The sequence below is a fragment of the Chenopodium album genome, chromosome 26 (genome assembly GCF_948465745.1).
Source record: "Chenopodium album chromosome 26, dcCheAlbu1.1, whole genome shotgun sequence".
Taxonomy (NCBI): Eukaryota; Viridiplantae; Streptophyta; class Magnoliopsida; order Caryophyllales; family Amaranthaceae; genus Chenopodium; species Chenopodium album.
In genome coordinates, this window is record NC_137859.1 from 11,491,613 (window position 1) to 11,506,493 (window position 14,881).

Sequence of the window (14,881 nt, forward strand, 5' to 3'; positions counted from 1 at the left end):
CAATTTCCAAACGTGACAATAAACTATCGAAAGGTGCTTCATTTTCATGTACGGTGGATGGTATCATGGTAGTAGCACTTTGGATGGGTTATGAGTGACTTATGAGCTATATAGCAGTAAAGCCGTATGTACAAATTAATACTACTAGCCGTTAATTGTGGTGTAATTATCGAGCATTTACATGATCATAAAAGTCTTTACATGCCTTATTAATTACAAGTACGGTAATACTTAGCAATATGTCCGAATTTAGTTATCATATTAGTACGACAGTACGAGTAGTACTGCATTAACCGTACAAAACTTTTCAATGGAAGGAAATTACATGTTGACGATCTAGTTTGAGCTTGTGCTTGTGCAAATGAAAAAGAAAGGAGATATAGCATGAATTTCAATTGTCATGAAAATCAGATAACAGCACTTCTTGCCTATGAAGGTATTTAGCCGTAAGAGTAGGTCTGCTATAGGCTGGATTATGTCGATTAAAGTTTGTAAGGCTAGACTAAAGTCCAAAGTTATAAATGTTGGGGGCAAACAGCAAAATGTGTGTGTTCTTTTCTGCCCACTTTTTCTTTTTGTTGGGAGTGTGGTGTTTCTGTGGATAGAGATGGCTTTTATTACTACTGTCAAACAGTAATTTTTTATTTTTGATTTTTGAAAGAAGAGTGATATACAAATACAACAAATGATTTGCATTAACCAACTTGATTTGTCTGAAATTAGGCTTGTTTTCACTATATCTAAACATGTAAAAGTGGAGACCATATATGGGAACAATCTCGTATTAGAGCACCCACAGGGCCACATTACTCTCTTATTTTGAGATAGCTAACTACTGTGAAAGGTGACTCATGGGGTGAGGCTCCTCCCTCTTCCAAGTCACTAACTATCTCGGCACACGAGCCCAGTGACAAACAAGAAGATGACAAGTGGCTAGTTATTGCATTTTTCATTTAATTTTTTTGCACAAAATTAACATAAAACAATTTGTAGTGAGCTAGCTCACCATTGTGACTCGTGATAATGGCTCAATTTAGTGGAATATGATGTGGAAGGGTAATTTGGAGAGAGAAATGGTGAGCAGAAATAGGGCTTCACAAAGTGAGGTTGTGGATTATAAAAATGTTGTTATAAAAGAAATATAGTAAAAGTGAGTTGAACTTAGAAAAATGGATGAAAACGAAAAAAGGATAAGACTTTGAAAAACGGAGGTAGTACTTGTATGCTATTTTTGTCTAATATTTAACTGAAATAAATCAAAAAAGATAATCTAAGGTGAAATGTTTATGAACATAATCTTTTAAGCCCTATTTCAGAGTTTCTACTACAACATGCCCCTTACAAGTTCTCCCACCTCCAAAGAAGACAAGTTTGACATCTCTAAACAAGATTCAGACGGACTTAATTGTCAATCATAGTTGTGGAGTATTAAATGTTTAATTAGTCAATTCAAATTGCACAAATTAAGCTCAATTTGAAACTGAATTTCAAAAATTAAATACAGCTAGGAACGTAAGCAGTAGTATATTACACAAAACACTATATACAATACAATATTACTGGTCCACTGAATACAATTTTTGTTGTTAAATATTGACGAACTCAATCGGAAAGATGGCTCAGGAAAACAACTGCTTGGTCATTAAAATGCATATGAATTATACAAATGACAACTAACGAGAAGAAAATCAGCTCGCTAAGCTTCCTCCCTTACCGTAAGGTATATCCGTAGCACATCGGAGTAAGTACTAGTAAGCATCAATTTGCAATAACTAATGGAGGCTTGCATTGAAAGATTCATGTACCCCTAAGTGCAGCCAGTCTCTCCTCTAGATCATCAATGCCGGACCTGAAGAGATAGAGGAAACAATTGATAAATCTAGTTAATCAATGTAATGTTCCACCAGTAGTTAGATGAGACATAAGAACAGGTCACACAGAACTGGCACCCAACATGCCCCAAATAATACTGAATGTCCGAATCCCTAACTAGAAACTAAAACCATATATTGCTATATCAAATGATGAGAGGGTGATGACTGACAAGAACTAAATATTCAATACTTGAAATTCACGGGTAATGAAAAGATACCCAAAGACAAATAAGGTCCATTTCAACATTTCACTATATGTATCATTGTTATCAAATATGCATGTCCTACATTAAAACCCTTTTTTTCCAGTAATCTACCACAACATAAATAGTTCAGCCAGCAAATAAAGCAAGCATAGTTTAGAATCAATTGCTTCCATGTACATGAAGATCCCTGATTCTTGAACACAGAAGAAATGTGCACGTAGAGCAAAGTAAGCCAGGACATCTAGGACTCATCAGCTACATTAAAAACTAAAAAGCTCAGAGACATGAGCATATACATATACACATACAAGCGGAAACTCAAGGGCCAACTTTCAGATGATCAACAATGATTCTGCTAAAAAGTTTGGCCCTTAGGCTGACAGCCATCAACATTCCATCTCATCACCTTCATAATAAAACATTTCAGCTCAAACTCTAAAGTAAAGTTAACCAAAGAGAACAGCATTAAAAGAGAAAGGAAAGCCTGTGAGCAAAGTTGGAATAGCCAATGATCATGGTAGGCCTGTAGCAAGTGGTCATTGTAAAAAGAGCCTAATTGAAAGTGATGAAAATCTTAAGCCAGCTGCAGCAAATTATAAAGATGGTTAAGGCTAAAGAGCGGTCACAAACTCATTGATATTGTCCATATATCAGTAGCAATCAAAGAAACATAAGATGGCAGTATCAAGTAATATACTCCCTCCGTTTTTAAATACTTGCTCCATTTCTCTATGCGCGGAGTTAGAAGAAATTGGAGAAAGTAATAAAATATGAAGGTAGTGGGGTTGGTGGAAGGTAATTTGGAGAGCGAATCTAAAGGTAATAAAATATAATTCTATTGGGTCTCACTAGTTGAGAGAAATTAATTAAATATTGTAAAAACTTTCCAAATAAGCAAATGGAGCAAGTATTTAAACACGGCCAGAAATGGAAAGTGGAGCAAGTATTTAAAAACGGAGGGAGTAATAGCATTTGCTTTATACAAAGAGCTAAAAGTTTGTTTAATGCACTACCTAAAGAAGATTTTTAACAAGGAAAAACGCTGCTGATATATTGCTACAACAGATGGAATTTTTTCTCAAGATATTATCAAGTTTAAACATAACATGCAGGAAATTTTTTGGAGGGGAAAAAAAAATGATGTTTTGTATTGCCGGATAGAGGATACAATTACAAGGGTGTTATTACCCTCAATACAGTAATTTTGTTCCCCGGCTCCACCTCCCCTAAAGAGTAATTTTTCCCCTTTAAACAAATTAACCTCTCCACCCACCCACGACCACCAACACAACCACTACCTCTGCTTTTGTCTTCCTCTTACTCCGTTTATCTCTTGTTCACTCAGTTCTTGATGATCTTGCCTCTGCCATGATTTATGTGGGTTACATTTTAAGTCTAAGGTGGTTGAAATTGACCGGAGATGATAAAAAACCTCCACTGCCAATTTTAAGAGTTGGATTAAGCCAAAGTGGTGATAATTGCATCTCTATCTTATTTACTCTTTCTTTTTGGACAACTTTGTGAATTACCATTGCCAAACTTAAGGAAAGGATATAAAGTTCTTTGATTGATCCTCCAAGTGAAAGTTACTCTATTAAATTTCGCCCCTTTATTTTAGGGAAATCAGGCATGCCCTAAATAAGAAAGATGAATAAAAAAAATGTACGCATTTTGAATGATCGAAAGGAACACATTGCTCTCTATGTTGAAAATATTTTATCCAGGTAGAGTTATAGTTGAACACAATTGACAGAATGTCAGTATATCTAAAAGTGTCATCATGTAAAACCATAATGAAAGCATGAAATGAAGTCAAGGAAACTCTAGAAATCTAACTGTTGCCCCAAAAGTACGAATCGAAGAGGAATAAAACCAGATGAAAAGCCAAAAGGATGAGTGAATATTTTGTGAGAATATAATGTACCATAATTTATATACATCAAAAATTAGTTGCATTAGGTTGGTATCCTGGGGTGCAACAAAAAGTAGGAAGCATATCATGGAGGATAAAATGAGAGAATTTGATTTTAGTACAAGAGAAAGCCCCTAGAGAAAATGGTACATAGTACCAGCCAACCATGAGAGCACACACTTCTATGTCCCACGGTCCCACCAACTTTGCCTAAAGAAGACCCATATCTTCCACGACCACTACGACTCTACGAGACAAGTAGGTTTGACTACTCCACATTACAATTCACATGATACTAGTTTGTTTGGTATTCCCTCCGTATTTTATTACTTGCTCCACTTTTCTTTTGCGGCCGTATCTAATTACTTGCTCCATTTCCTTTTTTGGAAACATATCACAGTATTTTACTAATTTCTTCTCTCCTAGTGGACCCCCAACTATCATACTTTAATACTCCCTCCGTCCCTTATTTAGTGGCCTATTTGGTTTTATTCATGAATTAAGAAAGTTGTATATTCCTTAAAACTAATGATTGGGAGTAAAAATATGCATTTGGGGTTAGAGAAAAAGAAAAGGTAATTGGTAACTATTAAAGAAAGGGAGAGAAAAAGTGTTAGGAAATTATGTCAAAAGTATATAAAAATAAAAGAAAAAAGTTGACAACTCATCAAAAAGAGTGTAATTTGTCAAAAAAAGTACTCTTTGAAAAGAAATAGGCCACTAATTTTGGCTACCCAAAAATGGAATATAAGCGACTAAATAGGGGACTGAGCAAGTATTTCCAAATTCTCTCCACCCAATTATCATACTTTATTCTTTCACCAATCTCACTTCCTTTATGTTTTATTACTCCGTACTTTCTATTATTTCTCCTAAAACTCCACGCATAGAGAAATGGAGCAAGTAATAAAATACGGAGGAAATAGCTAGTTATAAGTAGCAGAAATGGAATGAATTTAAGTGTAATTTGACAGGCAAAATAACGCCCTTATATCCATAGATTTGCAATCTCATCCCCAAACTTGTGTTTTTCTTCATAAATATCCTTTACTACCCAAACCACCACCAAATGGTAATGGATGGTATTGGTAATGAAATTTTATGAAGAAAAAGTAATATTTTGGGGGTGAACTTGCATTACTATGGGAATGAGCATTAATTTTCTTACAAAATTATACAAAAAAATCCATTTTCTTTATCACTATTAATAACTAATCACCAAACACGCAGTTCTAACTTCTGAAATTTATAATGTTTTTAATCTCCCCCACTTATATCATTATCATTTGCTGCCATTATCCACAATCTTACCACAGCCATCAAAAAATTCGTATTTGTTGTTTAGCCACGCCACGGCACATAAACAAACACCCCTAGATCCTCAACTCTTATGAATTTTTTCTAAAGTAAATAAGGAACCTATATAAGTAATGTAAGGGGGGTTTATCATCATGATAAACAATGATCGTTTATCTAGTGACATTTTGGTAAATAAATCAACAAAAAAAAATCCAATTTAGCATCGCATTTTCGTAGATAAATCAACATTTGTGGGCCCATATTTAATAAAAGTTGTTGATTTACTTAAAAAATGCCACTAGATAAATGTTTTTTTTTTGGTTTATCATGATGATAAACTTGTATTTTCCCGTAATGTATAAGCAGACAAAAGATTCCATATTTCCATTTAAGTGAAAATTAGCAATGCTGATTGTTACATGGAAACCAATGAGGAAGATCAAGAGTCTCATAGATAGATTTTTGAAAAGAAGAAAGATAGACACAAGGCTAAAATAGGATAGTACTTCTTAGCATGGCAGTATGTCAAAGCAGAAAAAGAGTGACAGGCAAGTTTTGTTTATGCTGCCAGGTTGAGCTTGGGTTGTGTGCCGAAAGTTGGGAAACGTGACTGAAATTAAATTCAACAATTTGAGGACAAAATAAAGAAGTAACCTATGCAGTTCTTGTAAAGGTGATTGAAAAAGTAAACTGAGTGTGAGTATCTGATCTCAGCTCTATGTGAGGCTAATAGTTAGCAGAAGCTACCCAACTACTAAAATGACTTGTTGAAAACTAAAGCGAGAAAAGGGAGTATATTTCATCAATCTAATGAAAGTATAGTTGCAATGTGAATTTGATGAACCAAGGGCAGTCATGGTTGATTTTCAGCTTTTCAAGTTATATGAAACATGAACAAGACAGGACTTGTGTTAGAATGTACTAAGGGACAGCAAATTCTTTTCTAAAAATATTATTTAAAATCCTATTCATTATTAAGTTCTAAGTGGTCTTCAATGTGTTCAGGCCATTAGTTAATTCTTGATGAGTGCTCTGGAGCATTGCTTGCTATTGTTTCAAAGTCTGTAGGGGAGGAAGGGCCAGGGGAGTGTGTGCCAACATTAGGTTACACAAAAGTACCATTTAGAGTTGGTTGGGTAAAAACCCAATATGGAAGTTGTTAGGGTATAAATAGTGGGTCTCGATCAAAGAGTTGGACCTGTTAGGCTTGAGGGGAGAATTTTATGGATATGACAAGCTCAACATGGTTAGTGGGGTGACTTGTCAGAAGACACATGGTAGCTTATGAATTCTTTTGCAAAAGAGGTCAAAGATCATAGCAAATGAAACAAGAAACTGAAGCAAAAGCAATAAAGCATTACGAACAATCACGGTGCCGCAACTGAGACCATGGCCCATGTTTTTTTTGGAGAAAAGAAGAGGTGGCTATGCAGGTTTTGCTTGCATAGTAACTTAGTTTCCTTAGTTAAAAGTAGCTAATGCTACCAGCTATTGACCTTCTGCTATGCTGGAATTACAAAATAAATAATGCAAGTGCCCGACACATAATGAATTTTAATATAAAAAGGGGCCAGAGAGAGGTTACTTACGTGCTGACTTCTTCAGATTTCTTTCCAGCAATTTTCCCCTTTGGAGCTGCTGACAACTGCAATTAAAAAAAAAAAGGAAATAACCATCAAAATTGTTTCAACATAGCTTGAGAAGTTCAAAAAAAAATTTGGACCAATACCAACCTGTGAAGCAACATCAACTCCAATTTCATCAAGCACCTGAACAGAGATGAACACATTATTAAATTAATGTATAAATGAGAAGGTGAGGCACTTTTAAGTCTGTTTCATCCATATATCACTAACTCACATGAAAATCAACAAAATCAGTGTTCCCATGATAGTAGAATGCAGACAATTTGAAGCGTTTTCTACAACAAATTCTAATTTTTGAAATTTAAACTCATGTTACCTTAATATAGCAACTAACATAAACCAAACAATGTACAAAACGTCTACCATACATATCACTAACAGTGTTTTCAAGATGACGGAAGACGAGGATACGTGAGAAGGTTAAACCATAAACTATAAGCAATCTCATACACTACAAATTATTTCCTTGGCTCAATATCAAAATGAGTTAATAGAACAAAGCACACTCTCATTCGTCAGATAACGATACAAACCTGATTTGTTAACTCGTCTGTTTCCTCTTCAGCCTCATCATTGTCTAAAGCATCGTCAATTGCATCAGACATCATTTCAGTCTGCACAGAAGATTGAAAATCAAGGTCCACACTTCCCTGTCAAAAAAAGGGATGCATACTTCACAGAGGAATGCGGCAGCATTGGTAAAACTTACTGTCATGTCCATCTGGGTGGATTGTTTCTGAAAATCTTGCAATATTTTCATTTGTTTTGCGGGTGCCATTTGCTGACAAAATAGAAAACCATAAATCAATTCTGATGCCTGTGCACCTTTTTTTTTTTTTTTTTGGGGGGGTGGGGGGGGGGGGGAATTTATGATAATTACTTATCAGTAATATTTATAAGAATTTAAACAGATATATCCAATTGAACATGAAAATATATCCATTGTATGTAAAATTGTAAATGGTGTGTGTTCAAACCTTATTCATTGCTGACATAGCTTTAGTGGCACCCTTCAAGCCAGTAGCAACAGAGGATTGGGCATGCATGGCCTGTAGAGGAACAATACATTGTCAAGATCAGAGATTTGCTAATGTAAATTTTAACTAATGACTCTCAGAAAATAGAAGGGAGTTCAAAGGTGCACCTGTGTGTGTGTCGCTATACCTCTCATTTGTGCTCGACTGCCTTGCAGATTAGCAATTTGTTTTCTAAGTCTAACCAGCTGACGGGCAAGAATCTTAGTTGCAGCCTGCATATTAGATACTACTTAAGTAAAGTTATCAAATTGAAGGCCAAAAATTAGAACACTGAGATGGATGTATTCCAATATAAGTGTAAGCAACCGAAATACACACACTTCCGACATTCCCATATACAATTACCATTGAGAGATTTATTCCTTCCATTTTGAAGTGTGATTTTTTTTGGGTGGGGGGTGGAGTATGTATGCCCTACCTCATTGCCTGTTTTTGCAGTTTTTTTAATTTCAGCAACCAGCCTCTTTTCCTGTAATCATAGCATATTACATCAGACTATATACTCAAGCAGTCAAGTCTAATAAAAAAAGTCAGATCCAATAACATAATTGGCATACTTCCACTTGTAGTGCAGAAATTTCCTTTTCGATGCCTGAAATAACGGCAAGCACACCACACAAATCAGCATAGATTATTACATGACGATGGCAGCACAAGATATTGGAATTATAATCATTAGCAATTTAGCACAATAGCTTAATTGAAAAAACAAGTATCACAATCGCGCATGTAGTCTAGTCGATCAAATTTCAAAGTTTGTACATGATTAAGAAGTTTTGTTCAATGAAACCCCAATTCAACAATTACCCACTTATGAAGACTTCCCTAGGTAAAGTGATGATCTTCAAATGAAGAAATCGAAAGTCGAAACTTAGAACTCATAACTTCATAAGAAATATAAGAGCACTAATGTATTCCCATTTCACATACAGTAATACAACAAATTGAAGTATAATTACTACTTCGTATAATAATCACTTAATTTACTAAAAATAAACTCCGAAGTAGTATATAACATCAATTAATCAACAATTCAAGAAAATCAATTGAGTAAAATTAAAAATCAAACAATACCTCGGGTAGCATTTGCCATTTCTCTCTTACTTTCCCGAAGTGCCTCTGTAATTAAAGATCATGACAACTCCATAAACTTAGTAAAAATAATTGATCAAATACCAAATTTAAAAGGGTTGAATACTTATAATCAAGCTTAACTAAAATAAAATAAAATAAATAAATAAATAAACCCAGAAATTGCAGTAATTCAAGCTTTAAAAGTGAGGAAATCAATCAAAAAATAGGAAAATTAGGGCAAAAAAAAAGTACCTTTGGCAGTAGGTTTCTTCTTAAAGATGTTCATGGTGGGTGAAACCTGTAAAATTGGGAATTTTTGAAATTTGAATCCCTTTTATGGTTTTTGGGAGGAGAGAGAAAGGGAAGAAATCGAACGTTGGAAGACTTTTTGATGAGTTTGGGAAGAAGAGGTTTTTTTATCTTTCCGGTTTACTTTTTGTTTTTTTGACGGTTACTAAAAGCTACTTAAAAAAAAGTGTTGTTGGTGAGCTCTCACAGTCAATTAGTGTGACGGAGTGACCCAATTATGAGAAACCTTATAAATTTGATATGGTGAAAACTTTAACAGAATCACCCTAATATTTCGAAGTAGTCAATCGCAAGTGATATCATCCGAACAAGAACGATTGAGAAGGAAAATAGTGGTGTGTGATCCCGTGTAGATAAGAAGGCGCAGGTAACCACTAGCAGCCAACACTCAGACATAGGAACCTTTGGGAAAGGAAGCTGACACCTATGGGAGGATGACTGCTGGCATGAAAAAATACCATGCAATCTACTAAGCGGAGAGAGGGTAAACCGTAGCGGGAGAGCTAATTGCTTTTTAGAAAATAATCTGATTACGAATTTACGAGTAAGCCAAATAGCACACAAGAAGGATACAAAAGAAAGCCCTCCCAATTTCTAGATTTCCCATATTCCGAGACCAAATTCGTGAACCATTGATTAAACGGCTTGGCGTGTAAAAAAATGCCTTCAAACCCTAAGGGCCCATATACCAAAAAACGACTAATAAAAGCACAATCAAGAAACTAGTGAGAAGTCGTCTCAAAATGTTGATGACAAAACACAAACCGGATTAAAAGAAGAAAAACGATTTGGAGGTTTTTTTTGTTATTAAGGACATCATATACTTCTTCCGTTTTTTTAATAGCATCACTTTGTAAATTGCGTGTTCCTAGGCAATTTTTGGAGACAAGCGAGATAAAGATAATAATTACAAAAAATGGATCCATATGATAAGAGAGATATAGAGAGAGTTTATTAACTAATAAAAAGGAAAGTGATGCAACTAATTTGAAACTTTCGTTTTAGGAAAGTGATGCAACTAAAAGGAAACAGACGAAATATTAAAATAGATGATAGATCTTAGAGCTGGCAATCTTTGACACGACACGACAACACGACCGAAACCGGCACGACACGAACACGAAGTTACTGAGAGAAAACACGAAGTCGACACGACACGACACGAAATCAACCCGAACACGACCCATTTAGATAAAGTGGTCAAATTATGCATTTATCTTGCATTTTACATAGTTTTTGATAGATTTTATGAACAACACGAAATTGACACGAGACCAAACACGAACACGACACGACACGACTTTTTGCCAGCTCTAATAGATCTTGTTTCTTGACCATGCTCGCCGCTGATGAGACTGCCATTGAAGCTTCACCACCAACTTTTGTCTCCACCGCCATTGTCATCGCCTTTGAAACTAATGAACTTATATGCTTAACCTGGGTTGAAGTTCACACGTTTCTTAATCACCGTCGTCGGAGATAGAACTTCTTGTGGTTTGGTCTACCTCCTTAAATCTAGCTTCTTTAGGAAATTTCAGCAATAATATTTATTTAACATTTTTTTTTCATATTTTTTAGTTCATGTAATTTTATTTTAGCCTTGTTTGGGAGAAAGTTGAAAACTGAAAGCTGAAGCTGATTGAGTTAGCTGATTTTGACTAGCTGATTTTATTAACTGATTTGACTAACTTATTGTATTAACTGATTTTATAAAAGTGTTTGGTAAATAGCTGATAGCTTAAAGGTGATTGAGCATGTGAAATGACCAATAAGCTAATTGTGGGGTAGGTAGTTTAGATAAGATTTTAAATTAAATGAGGTTATAAGTGTCATTTCACAATAATTAATGAATAAGCTAATTGAAAAAGCTCCTAAAATGAGCTTTTTCAAAAAGAGCTTATTTAGTGGAATAAGCTCTTTCAATAAGCTTACTACCAAACACTTGTATTAGCTTGTTTGACTAGTCAATCAGCTAAAGTTAGTCAAATAAGCTAATATACCCCCAATAAGCTTTCTCCCAAACATGGCCTTTATCTTTTGTATATTACTCTTTTTCTAAGATATGGAACTACACTTTTAAATTCTAGTGAACCTTTCTTGAGATAAGGGTACGATATTGTTTGACCATGCACCTCTTTAATAAAAATAAAATAGTGAAAAATAAGGGTACTTTAACCTTTAAATATAATGGTAGTTAGATTCTTCATATCAAAACATGTCATGAATTGACCTTGGTTCACCAAAAAAATAAAATAATAAATTAACCTTGCACTTTGATTTTATTTCATTGCACGAATGACTAGTTTATTACATAGGCTATTGCCAAACATAATAAAGTTCATATTTACCAGTATCTAAATTATGTAAGTACATACCATCACTTCGTGCATACCATAAGCAATCTTTAAAACCACAAGCTGTCTCAAATTTCACATTGTCAGAAAATACAAAAAAGTCACCGTGGCCTTAGACCATTTACAATTGCAGCTAAACTCTGTTGGTTGCGGTTTTAAACTTAATGTAAACTTCCAATTTAATTCTTCTGAGAATTTGAGTGTATGATCATCGAGATCGTCATCTCTTGATCTACAATGAATTGTAAGGATTTCATTGTTGGGCAAGTCGTTGTTTATGTGCACTCGAAAAGTCGGTAAGAAACCGTTTGATGAACTCAGCGGCTTGTGTGGATCACCAATACACAACTAACTAATGAAGAGAAACACCAACAGAAGAAGATGACAATTTAGGAAAGCCATGCTACGACTTCAAATTGTTATAGAGTTATAGTTTGTCTTTTTTGAGGCTTTAAACATTAGCATGCACACCTATTTATACTATTGTGCTTTGTATTAGGTTGTAAAATATCATATTAAAGTCAAAGAGTAATATTACAATATACTTGCTTCATTTCTTATTAGTAGACACACTTCATGTCTTCATAAACGCACATACGCAATTTAAGGGAGTGTGTGAACAAATGTGAAGAGGCAATAAATAACCCTCACCCACCAAACTACAAACTAGTCTAAAGTTGTTTTAGTAAGGGCAAAATAGAAATTATACATTCATGAATGAAATTACCAAAAATAAAAAAAACGTATCAACTATCTTAATTAAAAGCTAAGAGAATACATGTCAACTAGGGCCTGTTCTCTTCAAATTATTTTCAGTTTAGTTCAGTTCATTTCTTAATTTCCTTCTCTTATAAAATATTCAGTTCATTTCAGTTCAGCACAGTTCAGTCGATTAGAACATGCCCTAAAAAGACGGAGAAAGTACAATACACAAAAAAATCTAATAAAGTAAATAAATCAACTAACTTAGGGTATGTTTGGCATCATTGTGGATTTTTGTTTTTTGATTTTTTGTTTTTCAAAATCATATGATGCATATCATATCATGAATCAAAAAATAGTCAAACTTGTTAAAATCATGATAATTTTGAAAATTGACAATAAAAAAGCAAAAACATCATTTTCTTGTTTCCTATTTTTGGTTTTTTGTTTTGACAAAAACTAAAAACAAAAAACAATGTCAAACAAGCCCTTAAGTAAGAGAATAATAAATGAGGATACTATATACAGCTAAGAGGGGATATGTATCAAAGATAAAATATCACATAAGAAGATTTTCAATCAAAGTTAATGCTCCCCCCCCCCCCCCCTCATCTCACAATGATGTTCACATTTATGTTCATATCGATACAAATCTTTTACTGCAGATATCCTTAATTTCACACTGGCAAAAACTATTAAATTTGAATATAAATAATATACTAATCAAAGCGAATCAAACTAGACCCTATATGACTATATTTTATTTTATACATAGAGATTAATTTACAAAATTTTCTCTCATTTTAAATAATCATTAGATCATTAGATAAGATTCTTGTCACTTGTCTATTGTTACACTTGCATTACATCAGGTAGTTACATCTTACACGTAACAAGTGTAATAAAATTTAGCAAAGAGCAAATTAGAATCCACAATATAATTTATGTGGTTCCATCTAGAGGTGTCAATTCGGATAACCGGATGGAGTTTGGGTCGGGTCTGTTCGGGTCGGATATGTTCGGATCAAAATTATCCTTTTAACTCGGATCGGGTCAAATTCGGGTCATGGTCTATCGAGTTCGGGTCGGATATGGGTCGGGTCAACTCCAGATCGGTTCACTTTCGGTTCGGATAAATTTGGATCTGGTTTAAAATGGGTTTAACCGGATAACTTCGGGTCGGATGAATTTGGGTCGGGTTGATTTCGGTTCGGTCAAGTTCAGTTTAATTAAGATAAGGTTGATCCGTTGATTCATTAAATGGTCAGTTTCGATTCAATTCCTTTTTGTGTTTGGCTGGATTTTGGTCGAGCTGACCAAATTCATATCCAAATAAGGTTATTTTTAATCTAGAGATATTATTGAGTTTTTACCTTATTATTGGTTCAATATGATTATTAATTATGAAGCACGAAGTTTTAGTTTTCTCATTTGATCAAATTATGTATAATTTTTATCTTAAAGGAAAATTGAGATTGAATAATTATCGATAACTTATCGTACCTATATAAGTGAGACCGAGCTAGTGATTGATGAGTAATAATAGTTACATATAGTGATGTATACAAAATAGAATATCAATTTTTTTAAGGTTATTACAAGGCTACAACTCTTCATCAATTGTACAATCTTGCGAGGTTATGAGTTCTGTACTATTAGTTTAGTTTATTACTAATTCAATTTGTATAAGATATTTGTTAGAGTTGTTAGAATTACTTTATCACTAATTCAATTTTTATATTAAAAACTTGATATTATACATAGTGATAGTTAATTGTTACTATGTACATTCTTTTTATTTGAGCATAAATTATTGCATAGTGTGTATATAACCGTATGATGTATAATGCCTATAATTTTAGGATAATGCACAGTTGTAGAGGAAGTAGTAATGAAGGAATGTTATTTGTAAATACATAACAACGATTAAAATATTCTAAAAACACATGGTAGAGAGAGAAAAAAGGAAAGAGATAGGAAGAGAGGGCTCTTTATATGGACCCCACCTACTTTTTGGTCAGATTGTCTCACGTGATGGGTTTGTAGTAAACTTAAGACTATTTCTTTGTAGTAAAAAAGTTAACTTATTAATAATTAGTAAATATATAGTATAAGAACTTGAATAAAAAGGTCAATAATCAATCATGGTCGGGTTAAATTCGGATCGGGTAAAAATCAAATCGAGTTAAAATCGGGTCGGGTTAATATCAGTTCGGGTCAAAACAGATCGGATCTGATCGGTTATTTGTCGGGTCAATTTCGGATCGGGTTGAGCTTGGGTCGGGTCAAATCGGTTCGGTTTGAGTTCAGGTCGGGTCAAATCGGATTCGGGTTGAGTTCAGGTCGGATCAAATCGGTGCCGGGTTGAGTTCAGATCGGGTCAAGTTCTCTAATAATAGGCCCAAATAGAGAATCGTAACCTAGATTAGGGGTGTCCGTTTGGTTTTCGATTTGAATTAGGCCCAAAA

General features: G+C 34.2%; 1 protein-coding gene across 1 annotated transcript; it reads right to left on the minus strand.

Moving 5' to 3' along the window:
- Positions 1-1,433: 1,433 nt before the first annotated feature.
- On the minus strand, positions 1,434-9,568 carry LOC145617474 (vacuolar protein sorting-associated protein 2 homolog 3-like). Its single transcript, XM_081672176.1, has 11 exons — positions 9,301-9,568; positions 9,049-9,093; positions 8,532-8,566; positions 8,393-8,443; positions 8,082-8,186; positions 7,915-7,986; positions 7,647-7,718; positions 7,471-7,551; positions 7,025-7,060; positions 6,881-6,936; positions 1,434-1,849 (listed from the first exon to the last, which is right to left on the minus strand). Exons 1-11 carry the CDS (start codon positions 9,332-9,334, stop codon positions 1,798-1,800), a joined length of 639 nt encoding a protein of 212 aa, XP_081528302.1. The 5' UTR covers positions 9,335-9,568; the 3' UTR covers positions 1,434-1,797.
- Positions 9,569-14,881: the final 5,313 nt, after the last annotated feature.